This window comes from Saccopteryx bilineata, chromosome 1, assembly GCF_036850765.1.
Source record: "Saccopteryx bilineata isolate mSacBil1 chromosome 1, mSacBil1_pri_phased_curated, whole genome shotgun sequence".
NCBI lineage: Eukaryota > Metazoa > Chordata > Mammalia > Chiroptera > Emballonuridae > Saccopteryx > Saccopteryx bilineata.
The window spans coordinates 157,319,703-157,336,261 of NC_089490.1; the positions used below are offsets into that span (position 1 = coordinate 157,319,703).

The 16,559-nt window shown below is 49.2% G+C and overlaps 1 protein-coding gene and 1 non-coding gene across 6 annotated transcripts in view; both read left to right on the forward strand.

Annotated features, from left to right (window-relative positions):
• Positions 1–9,147, forward strand: part of PWWP3A (PWWP domain containing 3A, DNA repair factor) — a 32,952-nt gene extending 23,805 nt beyond the window's left edge. For all 5 annotated transcript variants that reach the window (XM_066277690.1, XM_066277705.1, XM_066277718.1 and 2 more), the window contains exons 13-14: positions 252–340; positions 8,586–9,147. In XM_066277690.1, the coding sequence (XP_066133787.1) occupies positions 252–340; positions 8,586–8,640 (144 nt within the window). In that variant the 3' untranslated portion in view covers positions 8,641–9,147. The remainder of the gene's footprint in view (positions 1–251; positions 341–8,585) is intronic.
• A 7,232-nt stretch (positions 9,148–16,379) lies between these two features.
• Positions 16,380–16,453, forward strand: TRNAN-GUU (transfer RNA asparagine (anticodon GUU)). Its single transcript has one exon. It is a non-coding gene; the product is annotated as a tRNA-Asn (tRNA).
• The last annotated feature ends 106 nt before the right edge of the window (positions 16,454–16,559 follow it).

The following is a 16,559-nucleotide window of genomic DNA, read 5'->3' on the forward strand; positions in this document are numbered from 1 at the left end:
CGCTAGAATGGCTCTGGTTGCAACAGAGCGATGCCCCAGATGGGCAGAGCATCGCCCCCTGGTGGGCATGCCGGGTGGATCCTGGTCGGGCGCATGCGGGAGTCTGTCTGACTGCCTCCCCGTTTCCAGTTTCAGAAAAATACAAAAAAAAAAAACAAAAAAAACAAAAAAAAACTGGTTTTAGGCATATTCCTCAAGAGATCAAGTGCCACAAGTGGCCTGGCTTGGGGTTGACCTGTTCCCTCTTACAGGCCATCATCTGTGCGATCTCCGCAGTGGATGCAGTAGATTACAAGACAGCCGAGGAGAAGTACATCAAAGGACCTTCGCTGAGCTACCGGTAGGCTACATAGAGCCCTGCCCCAACCATTTTGCAGCTTTTTTTTTTTTTTTTTTTTCATTTGGGAGAGGAAAGAGAAAGAGAAGGGAGGGACAGAGCAGGAAGCACCTATTCCTATATGTTCCTTGACCTGGCAAGCCCACGGTTTCAAACCAGTGACCTTAGCATTCCAGATCAACACTTTATCCACTGAACTACTACAGATCAGGCTGAGCTTATCTTCTAAGGCTAGTATTTTCTCACGTGCCAGTAACTGGGAACTGAGGCCACTCTTTTTGACATGTTGGACGAGATGCCCACTTGATAAATGAATCACATACACTTGAAATGTACACGTTAGTACTGGCTGATAGATTGCTAGACAATCTCAGTGAAGTCAGCAGTGGACATTTCTGTCCTCTGGCAAGTTTGGGCCGTGGCCCCTGAGCCCTGAACTGGACACAGTCCCAGGGTCTACATAGTGGCCTACAGGGGCAGCCAGGGTGACTGTTAGATACACATTTGGACCTCTGCCTAATTTCCTGTTGTTGGGGGCTGCTGTTTCTATTTCCAACTCTCTTCCTTATTGCTGCAATGCCATGGCTGTTGGAGAACAGACAGCACTTGGCCTGATGAGTCTTCACTGGTCAGAGAAGGCTCTGATCAAGACGTTCTCTTACATCGGTATAGTTAGCTGCCCTTGAAGTTCTGGCCCTAAAGCCCCTAATCCCATCTGGGCGTGCTGCCAGGCCCTGTTAGGAACAGGCATGGCTATTGCCACTGACAGTCTGAAGACTCAACTAGAGTCATAGGCCAGGGTGCTGTCCCAGGCTGACTGGGCTCTTCATAGGACACTCTGGGATAAAGATGCTCGGCATTCTTCCTTGGTGGAGTCTCATTGAAGGGCTGCTTGCTTGCCATGATGGATAACAGGTCTCCTGCGTAGCTGCCCACAGAAAGGCCACTTGGCTCTGCATACAGCCTGACTTAACAAGACAGAGCCTTTGGAAACAGAAACTTAGCATCTCTCTACCCGGATCTCAGGAATCTGGCCTGGGGCAATTCATCCATTAGTCAAGGTAGTGGTCCTAATCCCTGATTGGGTAGTTCAGTTTGATAGAGGGTTGTTCCAGTATGTGAAGGTAGTGGTGGGTTTCATCCCTGGTCAGGGCACATTACAAGAATCAACCAATGGCTTGACCAGGCGGTGGCACAGTGGATAGAGCGTCGGACTGGGAAGTGGAGGACCCAGGTTCGAGACCCCGAGGTTGCCAGCTTGAGCGCGGACTCATCTGGCTTGAGCAAAAAGCTCACCAGCTTGGACCCAAGGTCGCTGGCTCCAGCAAGGGGTTACTCGATCTGCTGAAGGCCCGCAGTCAAGGCACATATGAGAAAGCAATCAATGAACAACTAAGGTGTCGCAACAAAAAACTGATTGATACTTCTCATCTTTCTCCGTTCCTGTCTGTCCCTTTCTATCTCTCTCTCTGACTCTCTCTCTGTCCCTGTAAAATAAATAAATAAATAAATAAATAAACAAAGAATCAACCAATGAACGCATAAATGGGTGGAACGGCAAATTGATGTTTCTCTCTTTCCCTCCCTCTTACTCTTTCTCTAAAATCAATTAAAGGAAAAAAAAATGCCCTGACCAGATAGCTTGGTTAGTGTCTTTGTTGTTGTTTGCAACAGAGACAGAGTCAGAGAGAGGGACAGATAGGGACAGACAGGAAGGGAAAAAGATGAGAAGCATTAATTCTTCATTGCGGCATCCTAGTTGTTCATTGATTGCGTTCTCATACATATGTGCCTTGACCAGGGAACTATAGCAGACTGAGTGACTCCTTGCCTGAGCCAGTGACCTTGGGCTCAAGCTGGTGAGCCTTTTTTTTTTTTTTTTACAGGGACAGAGAGAGAAAGTCAGAGAGAGGGATAGATAGGGACAGACAGACAGGAACGGAGAGAGATGAGAAGCATCAATCATTAGTTTTTCATTGCACATTGCAACACCTTAGTTGTTCATTGATTGCTTTCTCAAATGTGCCTTGACCATAGGCCTTCCGCAGACCAAGTAACTCCTTGGTCGAGCCAGCAACGTTGGGTCCAAGCTGATAAGCTTTTTTTTTGCTCAAGCCAGATGAGCCCGCGCTCAAGCTGGCGACCTTGGGGTCTCAAACCTGGGTCCTTGGCATCCCAGTCCGACGCTCTATCCACTGCACCACCGCCTGGCCAGGCTGGTGAGCCTTGCTCAAACCAGATAAGCCTGCGTTCAAGCTGGCGACCTCAGGGTCTCGTACCTGGGTCTTCCGTGTCCTGGTTCGACGCTCTATCCACTGTGCCACCAGCTTGTCAGGCATAGCTTGGTTAGTTAAAGCATCATTCTGAAGTGCAGAAGTTGCCAGTTTGATCCCTGGTCAGGGCACAAACAGGAACAGATTGATGTTCCTGTCTCTCCCTTCCTCTCTCTCACTCTCTTGCTAAAATCAATTTTTAAAAAAAGACTGGTCCTGCCCTGGCCTGTTGGCTCAGTGGTAGAGCGTCAGCCTGGCATGCAGGAGTCCTGGGTTCGATTCCCAGCCAGGGCACACAGGAGAAGCGCCCATCTTCTTCTCCACCCCTCCCCCTCTCCTTCCTCTCTGTCTCTCTCTTCCCCTCCCGCAGCCGAGGCTCCACTGGAGCAAAGTTGGCCCCGGGCGCAAGGATGGCTCTATGGCCTCTGCCTCAGGCGCTAGAATGGCTCTGGTTGCAACAGAGCGACGCCCCAGATGGGCAGAGCATTGCCCCCTGATGAGCATGCTGAGTCGATCCCGGTAGGGCGCATGTGGGAGTCTGACTGCCTCCCCGTTTCCAACTTCAGAAAAATACAAAAAAAAAAAAAAAAGAAAGACGGGTCCTGGGAAGAGGAGGGCAGAAAGCAACGACATCTGGGAGCTCAGCATTATGCTCACATGAACATGTCTTCATCTTTACCCTCTTTCTCTGCTTGGTTGCCAGCATTAAGAGTGTTAGGAGCCTGTCCTGGCCATTTGGCTCAGTGGTAGAGCGTCGGCCTGGTGTGCAGAAGTCCCGGGTTCGATTCCTGGCCAGAGCACACAGGAGAAGCGCCTATCTGCTTCTCCACCCTTCCTCCTCTCCTTCCTCTCTGTCTCTCTCTTCCCCTCCCGCAGCTGAGGCTCCATTGGAGCAAAGATGCCCCGGGCGCTGGGGATGGCTCCTTGGCCTCTGCCCCAGGCGCTAGAGTGGCTCTAGTCACAACAGAGGGACGCCCCGGAGGGGTAGAGCATCGCCCCCTGGTGGGCGTGCCAGGTGGATCCCGGTCGGGCGCATGCGGGAGTCTGTCTGTCTCTCCCCGTTTCCAGCTTTTGAAAAAGACAAAAAATAAATAAATAAATGAAAAGAGTGTTAGGAGCCTGACCAGGAGGTACAGTGGATAGAATGTGGGACTGGGATGCAGGGGACCCAGGTTTGAAACCCTGAGGTTGCTGGCTTTGAGCCCAAAGGTCGCTAGCTGGAACCCAAGGTCTCTGGCTTGAGCAAGGGGTCACTTGCTCTGCTGGAGTCCCTCAGTCAAGGCACATGTAATAAAACAATAAATAAACAACTAATTTGCTGCAATGGAGAATAGATGCTTTTCACCTCTCCCTTCCTGTCTGTCCCTATCTGTCCCTTTCTCTGTCTCTTTCATACACACACACACACACACAAATAGTGTTAGGAAAAAAGAAAACGAGTTCTTTGCTGCCTTTGCCTACTGTGAACATGTTAAATGCCTCCTGTAAATGAGGTTCACTAGCTAACATGAATAAATTAGGTTGGTAAAAACCCCAACCCTGTTTTATTCCCTCAGGGACATAGTCTAAGGCACTGTTTTTCTCTGTAATCTTCATACAGCATCAGGGTGGTTAACTGTTTTGAGAACTGGCAGTTGAAAACCATTGGCCTAAGAAACACAGTTGCCGTTGTTGGCCTCTGCTTCTATCCTTTGGTTCCAGTTTTCAGCCACATGGTTGGTCTGTCATAGAGTTCATACATCTGTGTCTCTCTCATCTTATTAGTTAAAAGGTTGTGCACACGCCCAACAAACTTTACAGAAAGGTGAGTATGCTGTGAGCAGTGTGTGCTGTTTCCATCATGCTCGTTTTCAGGCTGCCCATGTCTCTTATTTTGAACTGACCCACACATTTACCTTATTGATGTTACCTAGCGCCTGAGGCAGAGGCCATAGAGCCATCCCCAGCACCTGGGCCAACTTTGCTCCAGTGGAGCCCCTTGTTTCTCTGGGCCACCTCAGAGTCAATGTTCCTTTCCTGGCCTGTGGTGACACAGTGGATAGGGCATTGAGATCACTGGTTCGAAATCTTGGGCTCGCAAGGTCAAGGCATAACAACAAGCAGCCAATGAACAATTAAAGTGAAGGAACAATGAGTTAATACATCTTGCTCCCATCCACTCTTGTAAAATTAATATTTTTTTTAATTAAGTGAGAGGCAGGGAGGCAGAGAGAGACTCCCGATGCACCCTGACTGGGATCCACCCGGTAAGCTGCCTGTGGGGTGATGCTCTGCCCATCTGGGGTTGCTGCTCTGTTGCTCACAACTAAGCTATTTTAGAGCCTGAGGCGAGGCTGTGGAGCCATCCCTGATGCTCAGGGCCAACTTCTTCAAAGCATTCTAGCTGTGGCTGTGGGAGGGGAACAGAGGTGGGGTTGAGAAGCAGATGGTTGCTTCTTCTGTGTGCCCTGACTGGAATTTTTTTTTTTTTTTTACAGGGACAGATTGAGAGTCGGAGAGAGGGATAGATAGGGACAGACAGGAACAGAGAGAGATGAGAAGCATCAATTATCAGTTTTCGTTGTAACACCTTAGTTGTTCATTGATTGCTTTCTCATATGTGCCTTGACTGCGGGCCTTCAGCAGACCGAGTAACCCCTTGCTCGAGCCAGCGACCTTGGGTCCAAGCTGGTGAGCTTTTTGCTTAAGCCAGATGAGCCCATGCTCAAGCTGGCGACCTCGGGGTCTCGAACCTGGGTCCTCCTCATCCCAGTCCGATGCTCTATCCACTGTGCCACTGCCTGGTCAGGCCTGACTGTAAATTGAACCCAGAACTTCCACACCCTGGGCTGATGCTCTACTGCTGAGCCAACCGGCCAGGGCAAATCTTTAAAAAAAAGAAAAGAAAAGAAAGCCCTGGCCCTGGCTGGTTGGCTCAGTAGTAGAGCTTCGGCCCAGCATGTGGAAGTCCCGGGTTCTATTCCCGGTTAGGGCACACAGGAGAAGTGTGTGTGCTTCTCCACCCTTCCTCTTCCTCTTCCTCTCTTTCTGTCCCCTCCTGCAGCCAAGGCTTGATGGGGGCAAAGTTGGCTCAGGCACTGAGGATGGCTCCATAGCCTCCACATGAGGCGCTAGAATGGCTCCAGCTGCAACAGAGTAACTCCCCAGATGGGCAGAGCATTGCCCCCTGGTGAGCATGTCAGGTGGATTCTGGTAGGGCGCATGTAGGAGTCTGTCTGACTGCTTCCCCGCTTCTAACTTCGGAAAAATACAAAAAAAAAAAAAAAGCCCTGTCTGGTTAGCTCAGAGCAGGGGTCCCCAAACTTTTTACACAGGGGGCCAGTTCACTGTCCCTCAGATCGTTGGAGGGCCAGACTATAAAAAAAAAAACTATGAACAGGCCCTGGCCGGTTGGCTCAGTGGTAGAGCGTCGGCCTGGCGTGCAGAGGTCCCGGTTTCGATTCCCGGCCAGGGCACACAGGAGAGGCGCCCATCTGCTTCTCCACCCCTCCCCCTCTCCTTCCTCTCTGTCTCTCCCCCTCCCGCAGCGAGGCTCCATAGGAGCAAAGATGGCCCGGGCGCTGGGGATGGCTCCTTGGCCTCTGCCTCAGGCGCTGGAGTGGCTCTGGTTGTGGCAGAGCGACGCCCCGGAGGGGCAGAGCATCGCCCCCTGGTGGGCATGCCAGGTGGATCCCGGTTGGGCGCATGCGGGAGTCTGTCTGACTGTCTCTCCCCGTTTCCAGCTTCAGAAAAATACAAAACAAAACAAAACAAAAAAACTATGAACAAATCCCTATGCACACTGCACATATTTTATTTTATTTATTTATTTGTTTGTATTTTTTTGAAGTTGGAAATGGGGAGGCAGTCAGACAGACTCCTGCATGCGTCCGACCGGAATCCACCCGGCATGCCCACCAGGGGGCAATGCTCCGCCCATCCAGGGCGTAGCTCTGTTGCAACCAGAGCCATTCTAGCGCCTGAGGCAGAGGCCATAGAGCCATCCCCAGCGCCCGGGCCAACTTTGCTCCAGTGGAGCCTTGGCTGCAGGGGTGGGGGGGGAGACAGAGAGGAAGGAGAGGGGGGGACTGGAGAAGCAGATGGTCGCTTCTCCTGTGTGCCCTGGCCGGGAATCGAACCTGGGACTCCTGCACACCAGGCCGATGCTCTGCCACTGAGCCAACCGGCCAGGGCCTGCACATATCTTATTTTAAAGTAAAAAAAACAAAATGGGAACAAATAACAATATTTAAAATAAAGAACAAGTAAATTTAAATCAACAAACCATTATTTCAGTGGGAACTGTGCTCCTCTCACTGACCTCCAATGAAAGAGGTGCCCCTTCCGGAAGTGCGACGGGGGCCGGATAAATGGCCTCGGGGCCGCAGTTTGGGGACCCCTGGCTCAGAGTGTCATCCTTAAATGACAAGGCTGCAGGTTCAATCCCTAGTTAGGGCACACACGGGAAGCAACCAATGAATGCATGACTGAGTGGAACAACAAATGAATGCTTCCCTTTCCTCTCCCTGTCTCTTTCCTCCCTCTCTCTGTGCCTCTAAAAGTCAATAAATAAAAAAGCCTGGGCTGGGTAGTTCGGTTGATTGGAGCATCATCCTGAAGCACAGGTTGTTGGTTCGATTCCCAGTCAGGGCACATACATATGTTCCTGTGTCTCTCTCTCTTTCTGCCTCTCTCTAAAATAAAAAGAATTGATGTTCCTTGTTTATCCTGAATGTGGTGGCTACCCAAGTGATTGTTAGCACAATTTTTCTTAACAGTTACTTAAGGACAATTAGGACAATTTGGTATTTCATACTTCTAAGATTTATTTTTATTTAATTGTGATAAAATATACATAACACTTTATCATCTTAACTATTTTATTTTATTTATTTTCTGAAGCAAGAAGTGGGGAGGCAGAGAGACAGATTTCTGCATGCGCCTGACCGGGATCCACTTGGCAAGCCCACTAGAGGGCAATGCTGTGCCCATCTGGGGCATTGCTCTGCCCATCTGGGGCATTGCTCCTATGCAGCCGGAGCCATTCTAGTGCCTGAGGCGGAGGCCATGGAGCCATCTTCAGTGCCTGGGCCAACTTTGTTCCAATGGTACCTTGGCTGCAGGAGAGGAAAAGAGAGATGGAGAGAAAGGAGAAGGGAAGGAGTGGTGAAGCAGGTGGGCGATTCTCCTGTGTGCCCTGGCTGGGAATTGAACCTGGGACATTCACATGCCAGGCTGATGCTCTACCAGTGAGCCAACAGGCCAGAGTCGTCTTAACCATTTTTTTATTTTTTTTATTTTTTACAGAGACAGAGTCAGAGAGGGATAGACAGGGACAGACAGACAGGAACAGAGAGATGAGAAGCATCAAACATTAGTTTTTCGTTGCGCATTGCAACACCTTAGTTGTTTGTCTTAACCATTTTTTTTTTTTTTTTGCATTTTTCTGAAGCTGGAAACAGGGAGAGACAGCCAGACAGACTCCCGCATGCGTCCGACCGGGATCCACCCGGCACACCCACCATGGGGCAACGGTCTGCCCATCCTGGGCGTCGCCATGTTGCAACCAGAGCCACTCTAGCGCCTGAGGCAGAGGCCACAGAGCCATCCCCAGCACCTGGGCCATCTCCACTCCAATGGAGTCTTGGCGGCGGGAGGGGAAGAGAGAGACAGAGAGGAAGGCGCGGCGGAGGGGTGGAGAAGCAAATGAGCGCTTCTCCTGTGTGCCCTGGCTGGGAATCAAACCCAGGTCCTCCGCACACTAGGCCGACGCTCTACCGCTGAGCCAACCGGCCAGGGCTCTTAACCATTTTTAAGTGCACAGTTCAGCATAAAATTCATTCACATTGTTGTACAACCATCTCCACCATCGTCTCTAGGACTTTCATCTTCCCAAACTGAAACTCTGTCCCCATCATACACTAACTCCTGTGTTCCATACTATTTAAAACACAAGTAATTAATAAAATGAAATTGTCACCTTTTGTTTTCTGAAGGGAAAAAGAAATATTTGACAACCAGCTTCTAGAAGAAAGGAACCAGCGATGCTGACATGGGAAGGCGCCATCATGTATAGTGAGAGTTAGCAGAGGTCCCTGTTCGGTCACATGTTTTCTGAAGACAGAACTGGGGAGATGTGTACATCAGATCTGTCTGTGGATTCTCTTCTTGTGACTTTTTGGGGAAGGTACAGTTCCTGAAGGGTCTTTAAGAACAAAAATGACTTCTTTTGCTTTATATTATTACTTGTGACTGTATGGAATAGTTTAATACTAAGGTACACATTTGTCTTTTTATGTTAAAAAGCATTGTATCCAATATTAAACAGGAATTTTAAAAAAAGTCTGATATGATTGTATTACTCCAGAAATGTATATTTTTCCATTTTTTTCTCCTCTGTATGGTTTCTTAAGATGGTTTCTGAGTTTGCTGTGCCTCCTTGTACATTTTTTCAGAAAAACCAGTGTGGAATCAAAGACCAGCTGCTTTCTCGCACTTTAGCATTTGCTGCATTGATTGTGCAGGATGAGACAGAAATAAATCTTTCTGTGGCCTGTTTCTGTTCCATCTTGTGGGGGCAGGGGTGAGTCTGTACTCCAGATGGATGTCGAGGTTGCCTGTCCCTATGGATTTCCATGCGTGACAGCATCTGTCCCAGGGCTGAGCATTGTCACCACCCAGCCAACCCTGTGGTCTTGGTAAGTGCATGGGTAGCTATTAAACTCCTGTGTGTTTGCTAGTCCCATATGGATATCTACAGTCATCTTATACACACCCTGGCCCTGGCTCTTGGTCTGGAAGCTGCAGAATTGGGCTCTCATTCCTGCCAGACTCATGGGACAGGTCCCATGGCCTCAAGGGACCCTTGGCTTGGGACCTCAGCTGTGTGCAGGCCCATGCCTCATTCACTTGGCCAGGCCTTGAACGTAGATGGGTTCCAGTGAGAGCTGCACACCAGTGTTATTTATTCTAAGTTGATGCAAAACTCTATGTGGCAATAAACATCGGTGATGTTAACGATGGCCCTGCCCCATCAACAAGACCCTTGCTTTATTGTCACCCCAGGCTGAGGTCAGCATGCTTTCTTCTGATGTCCCCATCACTGGATAGAAATGTCAGTGGAGGGCAGTCATGAGATTCTCATAGGATGCTTAAAGATGGGTGGCCTGGTGCCTCAAGGGGATGTCAGAGCAGGGAGCTGCAGAAATCACCTCTGGTTGGTTAGTAGGATGCAACTGGGGAGATGTGTGATATCAGGGTCCCAGAACCCTTCTGGTGGTATTTATCTCAGTTGATTTTGCTCAAATCTAAGAGCAGGAAATCCTTTTACATGGCTCTGGTGGCCCTGCTGTCATCCCTCATAGGTTGGCCAAAGGGGTGACCATCTGGGGCCAGGCTTGAGTGGGAGGGATTGGTGGCCCAAAACCAAAACCATGGTGAGTGGGGGTCTGCATCCAATATGAAGGCTCCTGATGCCTAGTAACCTGGCCCTGCACACCTGCATAGGTCACTTCCTGGATAGAGTCCTCTGTCTCCACAGAAGACAGTCCTTACCAGTACTATCAAAATGGGCCTGGCTCCCTTCCTGAAAAGTCTGAAAGTCTTGACAGTGCCGTCTTCTAACAGTGAACCTCTTTGAGACCAGTCAGCTGAGAACAGTCTCTGATGTACAAATACACTGGCTGCTCTCAGGTGACAAATGCCCATGAAGCCCTGTGGAAATCCTGTGGCCTGCATGGACCTATTCTGTTACTGTGAAGTATTTTTAATTTATTTTTTTACAGAGACAGAGGGATAGATATGAACGGAAAGAGATGAGAAGCATCAATCATTAGTTTCTCGTTGCAAGACCTTAGTTGTTCATTGATTGCTTTCTCATATGTGCCTTGACCGTGGGACTACAGCAGACCGAGCAACCCCTTGCTGGAGCCAGTGACCCTGGGTCCAAGCTGGTGAGCCTTGCTCAGACCAGCTGAGTCCGCACTCAAGCTGGGGACCTCGGGGTCTCGAACCTGGGTCTTCCTCATCCCAGTTCAATGCTCTATCCACTGCGCCACTGCCTGGTCAGGCCTGTGAGGTATTTTTAAATTCCTTTTTATTTGCTAATCTTCACTATGTTCCAATGCTGTGCTTGTGGACTTGAACCATTCAGATGAGAAGTAAATGCAATTTAGGAATTCTGACAGCTTTCTTGAGTTTGTGGGGTCCAACCCCTACCTCATCTGGGGACATTTCTAACCCACATCCTGGTCCCACACACAACAGGTGTTCTCAGTGCACTCTGTGTTTTTGTGGATTCTAAAAATTTGTCTTCACACTTGATCCTGAGGCACGGTAGCAGCAGTGGCGAGCGAGGTGAATGGGGGTCTGTTTTCCCTCTAAATGGGTAGTGGTCGTAGTTCAGGAAATAACAGCCAGCTTATCTGTTAAGTGAGGAATATCCTAGATGGCCTATGAGGTGGCTACTGCCACTGTAGAAGCCAGTGCCACTCCAGCTGCTTTTGAAGGATGGAGAAGATGCCAACACAAGGCAAGGCACAGCTATGGCACCCCACCCATCCACACCCTCCTGCATCTCCCCCATTCGCCATGATGATGGCTTCTCTCAAGTATTCTGGCAGCTGAGCCTTTTCCCTTACAGCATGCTCTCCCCTCTGTACTTCTGATGTTTGGGGGTGGGGAGATGTCCTAGGTATTTGAGAGGGGGATTGTTGAGCAGCATCCTTGGCCCCAGCCACTTGCCAAGAGCACCGCCATAAACTGATGTGGGTCTTGCTGCCTTTCCATCACCGTCGTGGAGGCAGTGACTCTTGCCTACCTCTTCTGCTTCCCCTAGGGCTTTGTCTTACTAGATGCTTGAAGCTGCCAGCACCTCCAGTGGGCTCTTTATGCTGCCACCTTGTCCTACACTGTGGACCTCCTGAGGCCCTTTCCTCCACCCCTACCTTCCCCAGCCCAGCCCTCCACTGAACCTCATTTGGACCCTGAGACCCTGAGACCACACAGACAACTTCCCTATGGTCAGTTGACTCCCAGCACCAACCTCTACAGCAGAATAGTCAAACCCACCCACAGGGAAGTAGCTCATTTCTACAGAACCACTCCTTGGAGTGGGGACTCTCATTGCATAGTTAGCACCTCTACAAGTCTGTTACTTATCTAAAAAATACTTGATTTTTTTTTTTAATTTAGAGACAAAGAGAGGGATAGATAGGGACAGACAGGAACGGAGAGAGATGAGAAGCATCAATAATCAGTTTTTCGTTGTGACACCCTAGTTGTTCATTGATTGCTTTCTCATATGTGCCTTAACTGGGTCTTTAGCAGACCGAATAACCCCTTGCTCGAGCCAGCGACCTTGGGTCCAAGCTGGTGAGCTTTTTTTTTTTGCTCAAACCAGAAGAGCCCGCGCTCAAGTTGGCAAGCTCACAGTCTCGAACCTGGGTCCTCGGCATCCCAGTCCGACGCTCTATCCACTGCAGATTTGCCCTGGCTGGGTAGTTCCGTTAGTTAGAGTGAGGTCCCAACATAGGGGTGGTGGTTCAATCCCTAGTCAGGGCACACACAGAAACAAATTGATGCTGCTTTTGCTTTTTTTGGGGGGGGGGCAGTGGGGGCAGTGAGAGAAAGTGAGATAGGCAGACTCCAGCATGTTGCCTGACCCCTGTCAGGATCCACCCAGCAACCTCTGTCTTGAGCCAATGTTCCAATCAACAGAGCTATCCTCAGTGCCTGGGGCTATGTTTGAACCAATCAAGCCACTGGCTGTGGAAGGGAAAGAAGGAGGGGGGAGAAGCACATGGTCACCTTTCTAGTGTGCCCTGACCAGGAATCAAACCCAGGACATCCATATGCCGAGCAAATACTTTATGCACTGAGCCACCAGCCAAGGTCTTTTATTATATATAGTTTTTGTTTGTTTTAAAGTAACATATTCTTGCCCTGGCCATATATAGCTTGGTTGGTTGGAGTGTCCCAATATATATACAAAGGTTGTGGATTTGATCTCGGTCAGGGCACATACAGTAACAGATGTTTCTGTCTGTCTCTCCCTTTCTCTCTCTCTAAAAAAATAAATAAAAATATTCACAGGGTAAGAATCTCAAGCCAAGAGAAGTGTGTCTGCACAATGAACATGGGTCTCTCTCCTGCCAGATTTCACAGCCTCTACTTCTCCACATTTCCTGTGCTGAGGCTGCTTTCCTGTGCTTCCCCTCTTCTCCACCTTTGTCCTTCTACCACCCCCCCACCCCCCAACCCCCACCCCTGTTCACCACACCAGGAGGCCAGGGGTTCCTAAAACAGACTCTTCCTTCCCTTGTAACATACTACTCCTGTAACAAATCACACCATATCCAGCAGTTGGAAAGAACATTCTGATTCCCATGGGTCAGAAATTCAGGAGCAGCTTGGGAGGAGTAGCTCTGGAATCCCAAGGTCTCAGATATGGACCTGGGCTGGGAGCTTAGTTGCTGGGATACTTCACTCACAGGGTGGGAACTTTGGGGGAAATAGGAAACCCAATAAAGGGGGGTGTCCATCAACAGTGTATCCACACTGGTTCAGGAGTTGTGCTAATGTATCATATCAGGGTAACATGTTAACCACAAGTGTGGGGTAGCTGGACTGTATCTTTGTAACTTCTGTAAATCAAATTACTCTAAGATACAAAATTAGTTTAAATATAAAAATCTGTAGGAACTATGCTTGACCTGTGGTGGCACAGTGGATAGAGTCATGAACGCTGAGGTCCCTGGTTTGAAACCCTGGGCTTGCTCAATCAAGGCACGTAAAGAAAGCAACTACTATGAGTTGATGCTTCCTGCTCCTCCCCCTTTCTCTCTCTCTCTCTCTCTAAAATTAATAAAATCTTTTTTTAAAAAAATCTATGGGGTGCAGTGGATAGAGCGTCGGACTGGGATGCAGAGGACCCAGGTTCGAGACCCCGAGGTCACCAGCTTGAGTGCGGGCTCATCTGGTTTGAGCAAAGCTCACCAGCTTGGACCCAAGGTCGCTGGCTCGAGCAAGAGGTTACTTGGTCTGCTGAAGGCCTGCAGTCAAGGCACAGATGAGAAATCAATCAATGAACAACTAAGGTGTCACAATGCTCAACGAAAAACTAATAATTGATGCTTCTCATCTCTCCGTTTCTGTCTGTCTGTCCCTGTCTGACTCTCTCTCTGTTTCTGTAAAAAAGAAAAAAAAAGGAAAATGCTGAACTTTCCTAAATTAAAAAAAAAAAAAAAGCCCTGGCCGGTTGGCTCAGCGGTAGAGCGTCGGCCTAGCGTGCAGAGGACCCGGGTTCAATTCCCGGCCAGGGCACACAGGAGAAGCGCCCATTTGCTTCTCCACCCCTCCACCGCGCTTTCCTCTCTGTCTCTCTCTTCCCCTCCCGCAGCCAAGGCTCCATTGGAGCAAAGATGGCCCAGGCGCTGGGGATGGCTCTGTGGCCTCTGCCTCAGGCGCTAGAGTGGCTCTGGTCGCAACATGGCGACGCCCAGGATGGGCAGAGCATCGCCCCCTGGTGAGCAGAGCCTCGCCCCTGGTGGGCGTGCCGGGTGGATCCCGGTCGGGCGCATGCGGGAGTCTGTCTGACTGTCTCTCCCTGTTTCCAGCTTCAGAAAAAAATGGAAAAAAAAAAATCTGTGGGGCCTGACCAGGCAGTGGCGCAGTGTCAAACTGGGATGCAGAGGACCCAGGCTCGAGACCCCGAGGTTGCGAGCCTGAGCGCGCGCTCATCTGGTTTGACCAAGGCTCACCAGCTTGAGCCCAAGGTCGCTGGCTTGATCAAGGGGTTACTCGGTCTGCTGTAGTCCCCACCACCCCACCCCACCCCGTATAAAAAATCAATTAATGAACAACTAAGGAACCGCAAAGAAAAATAGATGTTTCTCATCTCTCTCCCTTCCTGTCTGTCTGTCCGTAGCTGTCGCTCTCTCTGACTCCGTCTCTGCCATACAAAAATTAATAAATAAATAAAAATAAAATCTGTGGGAACTACCATTAAAGAGGATTTTTGCATCCACAAGAATTTCAGAGACCTGTCAGGCTGGCCACTCTTTTCATCAGCTTTTTTCCTCCTGTGTGTCACCCATTTAGCAGCGAGATTAGGAGATTAGGCCTGGTACTGACCTCATGCCTCTCATTCCCAAGAGAACTTGAGCTCCCTAAGAACAGGAACCAGGCTTGGCTTTGCTCAGCACCAACACAAGTAAAGGAGTGGTCCTCTCTAGGAGGCCAGCTCTGTCACTCACCTGCCTTTGCCTTTTTGGGCCTCAGTTTCCCCATAAATATAATGGGTGGAAGAGCTACCCCACAGAATTGTTAAAATGAAACAACAGGTCGTGGCAGGGAACTCAGTCAGTGTCCTCCCAAGACACCAAGGTTGAGGGTTGGATCTCCAGTCAGGTCACCTATGGGCAGTGACCAGTGAACAAGTAAGGCAAATTTACTTACAACTAATCAATGCTTCTCTCTCTCTCTCTCTCTCTCTCTCTCCCACCCCTCTCTCTTCTTCTTTCTGTCTCTCTAAAAGCAATTAAAGAAAGAAAAAGAAAGAAATAAGAGAAAGAAAAAGGAAGTAAAAAAAGGAAAGAGACAAAAGAAAGAAAGAAAAGAAAATACAGGCGGAAAGTGTTCTTGCAAACTATTCACCTGAACAAATTGGGTTGGGAAAATGGGACGTTAAGACTCAAGTTATATACATATAGTCTTGGAGGTTGGGGCAGGGGTTTGAGTATCTTGCTCTGTCCAAGTTGGCATGAGTGGCAGCCCTGCTCTTCATCTGCAGGATGAGAACACATTCCGGTGAAGGGAGATACCAGACCAAACTGGGACAATTTGTGAGGAAAGGATAATAATGTTTGCTGGGGCGCTGAAACGCTTGAGGAAGCTTGGGGTCCAATTGGGGACCTTTTAAATCTTCAGTCCAACCCCTTTGTCTTTTTTTTAGTATTTTTGTTGCTATTGTAAATAGAATTGTTTTACTTCTTTTCCAGATGTTTTGTTGTTAGTGTATAGAAATAGAACTGATTTATGTAATGTTGATTTTTGCATCCTGCCAACTTTACTGAATTTATTAGTTTTAACAGGCTTTTTTTTTTTTCCTTAGTGGACTCTTTAGGATTTTCCTTTTTTAAAAATTGTTGAGTACTTACTTTTAATTGAACTTATTGGGGTAACATTGGTTAATAAAATTATATGGGTTTTGCCCTGGCCGGTTGGCTCAGTGGTAGAGCGTCGGCCTGGCGTGCAGGAGTCCCGGGTTTGATTCCGGGCCAGGGCACACAGGAGAAGCGCCCATCTGCTTCTCCACCCCTCCCCCTCTCCTTCCTCTCTGTCTCTCCCTTCCTTTCCCGCAGTTAAGACTCCATTGGAGCAAAGTTGACCTGGGCACTGAGGATGGCTCTGTGGCCTCTGCCTCAGGCGCTAGAATGGCTCTGGTTGCAACAGAGCAATGCCCCAGATGGACAGAGCATCGCCCCCTGGTGGGCATGCCAGGTGGATCCCGGTCGGGCGCATGCGGGAGTCTGTCTGACTGCCTCCCCGTTTCCAACTTCAGAAAAATAAAAATATATAAAGAAAATTATATTGGTTTCCAGTGTACAGTTTTATAATACATTATCTGTAGTCAAGCGCTTTTTCAACTGAGCTTTTCGGAAAGGGTGGCAGGTAACGCTAACGCCGCTTTCCATCCAATCTCGCGGTGCCCGCGCGCAGGCGTATCTCGCCCTGTGCTTACAGACCAAGCATGCCTTGTAGGGCAGCATCTAAAACATTCTTCCAGTTCTGTCTCTGTGGCGCAATCGGTTAGCGCGTTCGGCTGTTAACCGAAAGGTTGGTGGTTCGAGCCCACCCAGGGACGCGAGCTCTTTTGTTTCTCCGCTTAAAAAAAAAAGAGCAGTGCTCCTACTCTTTGGAGGCAGATTCCCCACGTCTTTTCATCCCTCGTGGGGCATCGGGGTCCACGG